Source organism: Rutilus rutilus, assembly GCF_951802725.1.
Source record: "Rutilus rutilus genome assembly, chromosome: 22".
In the NCBI taxonomy this organism is placed as follows: domain Eukaryota; kingdom Metazoa; phylum Chordata; class Actinopteri; order Cypriniformes; family Leuciscidae; genus Rutilus; species Rutilus rutilus.
In genome coordinates, this window is record NC_140227.1 from 7,003,257 (window position 1) to 7,012,090 (window position 8,834).

Genomic DNA, 8,834 nt, shown 5'->3' on the forward strand with positions numbered 1-8,834 from the left:
CTACGCAAAATGACTTTTCAACCTCAAACTCAAGAACTATTTTTATCCAAGCAAAATGTGGGAAACCTGCAACACACGTGATGCGCGAATCGCGGTTATATGCGCGGGCGCTGAGGATAATCCGCGGATCGGGCGGGTAAAGTAATAAAAATAACATTCTGATTAACTACGGGTGGGTCAAAAGTGGATATGATAAATCATTCTTAACGAAAATATTAACTACATTCTCTAAAATATGCGCATGTCTAAAAAGGTTTTTTTTTTTTTCAGAAAGGTAGCCTATTTTGCACTCTCTTTATATACGCTGCGCGGGGTCCGCTTTTTTAAGCAGGAATGGAGCAGGCCTGAGGCTGAGAGTGAAGTAAAAAAGAAGATTTAAAAACAAAACAAAAAGAAAGAAAGAAAGAAAGAAAGAAAGAAAAGTACCGCGTGGAAGCGTTTTAGCGAAGAGGTTAACGAGGATGAATCAAGTGCTGGGTAGGCCTAATATGCAGCTGCTGTGAAGTGTTTGTGTGTGTGTGTGTGTGTGTGTGTGTTTGTGTGTATTCGCCTGTTCGGGAAGTCGCAGTGACAGAAACAGTGACATTCCAGTTTAAGTTTCAACTGAGTAAAGCCTGTTTATACCATTAAGAAAATGAAATTCTGTCAAATAAATTTTGTTTTTAAAAAATGTGCATTTAAAAGCAGCCCTCATTCATCAGTGTATTAACTTATGTTACCATTAATTAGATATGCGCGCATGCATCAACCGTCGCCGAGTCCGATGTTGAAGGTGATGATCATCCATTTATCATCACGCGTAACAACACATAAGAATAATTGTAATTTGACTATCGGGTGCGGATTCTTAAATCAGAGAAAATTATTGTGGCGGGTGGATGATTTGTTTTTGGCTGCGGATTTGGGTGACGTTGGAGCTCATCCGCGCATCTGACACCTTTATCTGTGCGGTTCATGATGAGGCGAGGCCATAGCAGTATATAAACGGGCGAGGCGACCCACAGTCAGCTGACACGAGTCATGTGATCCAACATGTCGCACGCGGAACTACAGACTGATAAACAGTTTCATCCTGTGGCAGAGTTTGCGCTCATTGTTTAATATGTACTGTATGACCAACTCATCGACTGACTGACGGTCGATGATATGTAGTTAATCTGAGTTGTGTCTTTCAAACACTACTGGACGTGCTAAAATTATTTACGCTTTACATGTAATGAGAGCGCATGACTGAACAGTAATAATTACACTCGTATAAGATTATAAAAGCAATGTCAAGATGATACACAGTGTATTCTTTTTTCTCCTAACGCTTTCTGTCTGTGCGCATACATCGTTTGATGGTGAGTATGTTTTAAATACAAAAATAAGATATTACACAAGGGGAAACAAAGAAGTTAGTATCACTTTATTTACAGATGCAGAAGTGACCATCAAAGCGCCAGCAATAGTGAATCTACAGGAAAAATCCCCTGGAAACATCAACATAACACTAAGGTATGATATGTGTATTAACTCTAATATCACTGAGTAAATGTGTGTTTTGGGAAATCATTTAAATTTGGCTTGATCATGTGTTTGCATTTACAGTTCATCGTTAAACACATCTGTAACCGTTTATTTCAATATCACATATTCGTCAAAAAATATCTCTTCAATAATTCAACTGCCTGATGAGGTATGTGCACTTTTTTTCTATAATATTTTAATACAAATTATCCTTCTGTTTTAATCATATTCAAAATTTGCTGTTGAAATCAAAGATTATGTTATTACAGTTCACTAGGATAGGAACTAGTAAATTATTTTAGTTAATCATTTATTTTTGTCCATGTTCAAGCAAAATACTGTTTTCTATGGAAGCCTGTTTCCATCACTGAATAAAAATAAAATAAAAAGGTAATTGCGACATTTTAATCTTACAATTCTGACCTTTTTGCTCAGAATTAAGAGATATAAACTCGCAGTTGTAACAAAATGTCAGAATTGTGAGACGACATTTTCCTCTCAAAATTGGACTTTATAACTCGCAATTACAAGTTTATGTCTTGCAATTCTTAAAAAAAAAAAAAAAAAAACAGAATTGTGAGATAAAAAGTTTATTCCATGGCAGAAACGAGCTCCCATAGTTTTTTGTGCCAGTTTACAAATACAGTAAAGTTGGTTTTCTACTGCATATCATATTTTGACGCCTGCTTTTATATGGAATATGTAAAATTCTGGATTGGAGCTTTTTTATTGCATCTTTAGATTTATATTATAAGGCATCATATATGTCATAACAAAGTTATTTTAAGTATAAAAATCTCTATCCATTCAATCATAATCTAATAATCTGATTTATACATGAATAATCACTTTAACTTAAAACAATTGAATCTATGTTTGTCCTCCGTCATCTCGCACAGGTTGTTGTGCCAGCAGGAAACACGTCTGTATCTTTTGAAGTGCAGACAAAAGGGGTTGGTCAGTTGACCGCTTACCTTTACAGCAATGACACTCGCATAAAAAGGTGTGTTGTAAGCTAAATTCTCTTAATCTGTCACCAATTTAACATAGCACTGGATGAAAATGAAACAAGTGATCTTCTCCTACAGCTTCCTATTGGTTTCTCAAGAACTCTTCAGCCTACATTTTGTTCAACACATGGGCATTCTTTTTAAAGTTAAATTTTTTTCCAATACTGTTATTTTTTGCTGTCAGTTACGGTATGAAGTAACACGAGTGGATGGACTATAACCAGATTTAGAGACATTTGCATCAGCACCTTGCAAAACCAGTTCTATTTATATAGTTAGTTCCTTAATTCAGGGGATTTCAGACTGATGTTGGTGTGCCTTTGGGTAATAGGTGAACTGTATTTAGTGTTAAAAATGCTATGTAGTGTTCATTTTATCAACTATTTTTAATTAAGTCTTAATCTCTTAGTCCTGTCCTGAATGCACTTTTTTAGTGTTTCTCATATTTAGTGTACCTAGTCCTGTTTTTGTTTAGTCAGGTTTCAGTTGACTACTTATTTTGCTCAATTTTAATCACAACGATTGTTGTCATTTGAGAAATAATTTTTACATTTCATCAAAATTATTTCATCTATAAGCACAAATCAAGAGAATGTCGACTCATACGCATGGTTTATTTGACCTCATCTAGTTTCCTGATTTATTGTAGGCTATTTCTTATATGAATAAACAGGCAAAACTAGAAACTTCTCTCAAAAAATAGAACAGTGAAATTCCTAATAGTAATTTCAAATTACATTAAAGTCCCCCTGTAGTCAATAATTGAATTCATTAAAACTCATCTTTGATCACCAAAATTACATATTTAAATGATTTTTCCTTGATTTTTTTTTCATGCCTTAAAATAGCTTGAATGTAACTGTACACCCTTGCCTCATTTAGCATATTCTATGAATATGCAAATTAGCCCCGCCTCCACTCACTCGCAGCAGCTCAGAAATCCACTCGTTGACGATCACACGTTTGACATCAGAAACAACAGCGACTTCAAACCACGTTTTTGAGACTGTCTTTGGTTCATTGCAGTTTTAAAGAGAAAATACTCAGTAATGGTGTTGACTTATGAATGTGTTTATGGTTTGTCTTAAAGCACATTAAAAACACCACATAGACATATAAACGACATTTAAAACTTGATTTTCACCACAGGGGGACCCAGCAAAACAGTCTCGTCTTTTTTCGTCAGTGATATTCCCTGTTGATATTGTCACAGGTATCATTTAATGACATTAGTGTCGTCTCGTCATCGTCTCAGTCATAGAAACAAAGGTCATCGACAAACATAGATTTCGTTAATCAAATTAACACTAGTGCTATACAAATACATTTACATTGAATTGAAAAAGTTTCTATAATATTCGAATTCTAAACAGCAAAAAAAAAAAGTTCCCCATATTGTGCTGTATTTCCTTATTTTGTTTTGGAAGTCTCCTACAATAGGTTTACATGCATCGAATGTCAAAAACTAGCCAGGTTTCTCTTTAGGAGAAACTCTATAAACTCCTCCTTTCTGAGAGCCTATTCTGCTCTGATTGGCCAGACGGGCCAGTTTGTTTTGATTGGTCTACTGCTTACTGTGCACACAGTGTTACAACAGTAACGATGGCTTTAGTTTTACCATATCAGATCCATCCCGAGACCACATCCTTTGGAAGAGCATGACTGCATAACTCCATTTATTGTGATCTTTAAAACTTTGTAGACCTTTTGCTTTTACAAACAGCTATAATACACACTACATGAAAGGAAATATCTGCAAAAGCATAACATGGGCACTAGATATTTTCCAGATAATATTTTGATCATTTGTTTTGGCTTTAGTGCATTGATAAATAAAAGCATATGTTGAATTATTTTAGATGTGCATTAAGAAAACACAGCTTGAAAATAACGGCTAGCGGGGCTTCTCTTTTTCCAGGTCTGAAACACGAATCAGATTCTTGATTGTCAGAAGCAATGTCCTTTTCATCATCAACCAAATCATTGGCTGGATCTACTTCCTGGCCTGGTCCGTGTCGTTCTACCCACAGGCGTTCGAGAACTGGAAACGACGAAGGTTACAATCTTTGAGATTTAAGGATTTAGACTTAATGAAAATATGATGAATAACGTGTGTGTTTTGTTTCATACAGTGTGGTTGGCCTCAATTTCGATTTCCTCGCTCTCAACTTGACTGGATTCATTGCTTACAGTGTGTTCAACGTTGGTCTATTCTGGGTGCCTTATATACAGGTGCATGCAAATTGACAGCTTTCAGGTTGTCATTTGGTTGTTATTTGTAAAAAATTACACACTTAAAGGGATAGTTCACCCAAAAATGAAAATTCTGTCATCATTTACTCACCCTCAAGTTGTTCCAAACCTGTATGAGTTTCTTTGTTCTGCTGAACACAAAGGAAGATATTTGGAAGAACGTTTGTAATCAACAGATCTCGGTCCCCATTGACTTCCATAGTAGGAAAAAAATATACTATGGTAGTCAATGGGGACCGAGATCTGTTTGGTTACAAACATTCTTCCAAATATCTTTCTTTGTGTTCAGCAGAACAAAGAAACTCATACAGGTTTGGAACAACTTGAGGGTGAGTAAACAATGATAGAATTTTCATTTTTGGGTGAACTATCCCTTTAATGTTTAAAGGTCTAATTTAGTGCTAGTTGTACTAAAGCGGTATACTGTCTTTAGCTATTGTCTGATTGTTTACTAGCAGTTTTTTAATGGAGATGATAAATGGTGCATCTACAGGAGGAGTTCTTGAAGAAAGATCCGAATGGAGTCATTCCTGTCGATGCCAATGACGTCTTCTTCAGTCTCCATGCAGTAGTTATCACTCTCGTCTTTATTTGCCAGTGTGCCATCTATGAGGTAAACATTGAAACGCTAATGTGAAAATATTAATATTAACAATCTATTATTTTACACACACACACACACACATACATTAGAAGTCTGCACGGGCTTTAAACTGAATCCCGAACCCGGCCCGTACCTGTGAGCGCTCAACCCTACCCGACCCGTCCGGTACAGTTACGTTTTAAGCCCGAATCCGAAATCCGTTTCTCACAACAAATACCTTTTTGCAATATGCTGTATTTTAGCATGCAACAATCAGTAAACAAATACATGTAAACAAGCACCGTTTCATCAAGACACACCAGAGGAAAATGAAAAGTTATCAAAGTTATGAAACTTTGCAGGGTGAACAGGTGTAACAGTCACATAAATTCCTCTTGAACTCAAACGTCAAAACAAAGTTCGCTCAGTGTTGACTAATGGGAAAAACACCTGGACATCTTCCATGTTGTGTTTTGCTTGCCGTCTGCTGGGTTGTGACCAAAAGAATGTGCGAGAGCACACACACAAAACAGTTTTGTATAAATTCATTATTTTTGCACACATGATCTATCTATCTATCTGCTTAAAAGTTTGGGGTCAGTCTTTTTTTCAAAAAGGTAATTATTTTATTTAGCAAGGATGCACTCACTCAATACAGAAATGACAATACATATTTTTACATTATACAAAAAATATATATTGTAAATAAATGCTGTTCTTTTGAACTTTCTATTTATCAAAGAATCCTGAAAAATGTTGTCATATTATTACACACAAAAATGATTTAGAAGCACATATGTTTTCAACATTGACGATAATAATAAATGTTTCTTGAGCAGCAGATCAGCATATTATAATAATTTCTGATGGATCATGTGACACTGAAGATGCTGACAATTCAACAGGAATAAATTGCATTTTAAAACATATTAAAAAGGAAAAGTTGTTATAATAATCTAAAAATATTTAACAATGTTGTTGGTTTTGCATTATTTTTTTTTTTATTTTTTTTTTATCAAATAAATGCAGTCTTCTTTCTAAAACATTAAAATATCTTACTGACCCCAAACTTTAAAATGGTATAGTAATCAATTTATGACAAGTAATAATTAGTAAAATGAGTAGTTTTTAAATAAAAAAGTATATATTTGTTGTATTATAAAAAAAATCACAATTAAAAAAAAAAGTTAAGAGAGCGAAATTGCATTGCTTCTTAAACTGTTCTTAAACCTTTTATTTTTTTATTTAGAGAGGTGGGCAAAAGGTTTCCAAAGTAGCCACTGGGTTATTAGTGATTGGCTGGACTTTTGCGTTCGTCTCCCTGTTTGTTGCTGTGGCACAGAAGATCTCCTGGCTGGATTATCTGTACTATTTCTCTTACATTAAACTGGGTGTCACGCTTGTAAAGTACATCCCTCAGGTACAACTCTCCTATCTCACACCATATCTGCACAAAAATGCTTTAAAGCTACACCCACAAATTCAAATTCTGTCATCATTTACTCACTGTCCTGTATTAATGAAATTCAAAGGAGAAACAAAAGTCCATGAGAACTGGGGCTGTCAAACTCCAAAAACAACACTGCATTATGTTCAATGTCAAATCTCATTCAGTTGGAAACATTCAGTGTGTTCTGTTCAGGCATGAGAAACATGAGAATCAATCCTGCATGACATAATGTTTGAATATTCACATGCGTGAAAGACATTTGAGAGCCGTGGTGGATTTGTATTTAGTAAAGTGTCAGTTTGTAATGTCGTAAGGGTGGGTAAATGAGGACAGAATTTGACAGTTTTAAGTAAACTATCCCTTTAAAAATGATGGCTACTTATAGACCAGTGCAGTAGTTTTTGTTTTGATGCAGTTCACTGCAATGCTAAACATAGATTTCACACTTCTCCTTTTTTTAACAGAATTGTACACTTGCTTGTACTTGTGGCTTGTAACATTAGATTGAGAAAGAGTTTCCAATGAATCAGGACATTAGAAGGGTTACTCCTAAGAAAATGTACCTGTCTGTGTCCTGAAGTGTAGAATGTTTGATTTCGATAGAATTTGATTGCACATTGGAGTAATATAATTTGTGTAACATATTTAGGGCTAAATCTTAGAAAATATACATTTTTGGGTCAAATTTGATTAATAGGAACTGTATTATAATATATACTTTTTTCCCCCTATGAATCAAATTTGATCCAAAATTAATATTTTATATACACAGTATAAAGATCTGTAACAGTATGTATCTTTGCTTCCTATAAATAATATATACTGTATATATGTATAGGAAGCAAAGTTACATACTGTTGATCTTTTAATTACTTAAACTAATTAACACCGCTATCAATCAAATGAAATCAGTATCAACAAAATTCATCTTACTAATAGTCTTAAAATGGCCAGTTAATATAATAAAGTTATTGATTTTTAACTGTTGTATAAAATCAATTTTGCAATCATACTGATATTGGGAAAAAGACCACTCTTGCTCACGTGATGCTTAATTATATTAGGTTATAAAATAATAATATACGGGGCAATACTAAGGTGTCATTTCAGACCTTGCATGATGCTATTTTATGCCAATGACAATTTTTTGCTATTGCCTAAATTATTGCCTATATTGAGATGAAATATATATAATATACTGTATTCAAATATGGATCAATTGCATTAAAAACAAAACTTGATTGTTTACATATTCTAGACATTTCCACAAAGCCTGGTTCCATTATTCAAAAATATGCAAAAAATATATATATATTTTTTTAGCATATTCTTTATTGAAAACAGGTAAAAATATTTGATATAACATATTTTACACTTACAGTAAACAATTGTGAATTACTTTTCAGGCGTACATGAACTACCGCAGGCAGAGCACAAAGGGATGGAGTATCGGGAACGTGCTGTTGGACTTCACAGGGGGCAGTTTCAGTTTGATTCAGATGTTCCTTCAGGCCTATAACAACGGTGAGACCACAAAACACTTTCATTTCCTATACGAAACACCTCAGTGAAGTTAGAATGCACTCAAATAATTGTTTTAATTTATGTTTCCTTGACAGATAAATGGAAGTTTATATTTGGAGACCCCACAAAGTTTGGACTGGGCGCGTTCACAATATTCTTTGACATTCTTTTCATAATACAGCATTATTGTCTGTATAGAAACAGAGAGCCGCTGTATCATGATTTAGATGCTCAGAGTGATGACCAAACTGATGTTAAAACATGACTGGGAACATGGCGATAACATGAAGATTTTATATGGATTTTTGTACACACTAATCTAAAGTGTGAACCATCTTTTAAAGGGAATGTGTATCTTACTCCAAAATATGTCTTGAAAGCAAAATAGCTCTTGTTTCATATGGTTTAGTCTATACATTTATAAATCATTTTTCTTATTCCAATAAATTGATGCTCTGGTAAACTATTGGAACTGGTACTGTAATGAAATGAATGCAACACAATA

At 34.3% G+C, this 8,834-nt stretch overlaps 1 protein-coding gene across 1 annotated transcript; it reads left to right on the forward strand.

The window, feature by feature from the left end:
• Positions 1 to 273: 273 nt before the first annotated feature.
• Positions 274 to 8,795, forward strand: ctns (cystinosin, lysosomal cystine transporter). Its single transcript, XM_084395564.1, has 10 exons — positions 274 to 1,343; positions 1,419 to 1,497; positions 1,591 to 1,678; positions 2,409 to 2,512; positions 4,438 to 4,575; positions 4,652 to 4,751; positions 5,266 to 5,385; positions 6,605 to 6,775; positions 8,212 to 8,329; positions 8,425 to 8,795. The coding sequence occupies exons 1-10, from the start codon at positions 1,280 to 1,282 to the stop codon at positions 8,592 to 8,594; spliced, it is 1,152 nt and encodes a 383-aa protein (XP_084251690.1). The 5' UTR covers positions 274 to 1,279; the 3' UTR covers positions 8,595 to 8,795.
• The last annotated feature ends 39 nt before the right edge of the window (positions 8,796 to 8,834 follow it).

Excerpts from the sequence above, each read along its gene's own strand:
- ctns (XM_084395564.1), top strand. The coding sequence starts at position 1,280 with ATGATACACAGTGTATTCTTTTTTCTCCTAACGCTTTCTGTCTGTGCG. Across the intron at positions 4,576-4,651 it reads GAGAACTGGAAACGACGAAG|TGTGGTTGGCCTCAATTTCG; the intron begins GTTACAATCTTT and ends TGTTTCATACAG. Across the intron at positions 6,776-8,211 it reads TTGTAAAGTACATCCCTCAG|GCGTACATGAACTACCGCAG; the intron begins GTACAACTCTCC and ends ATTACTTTTCAG.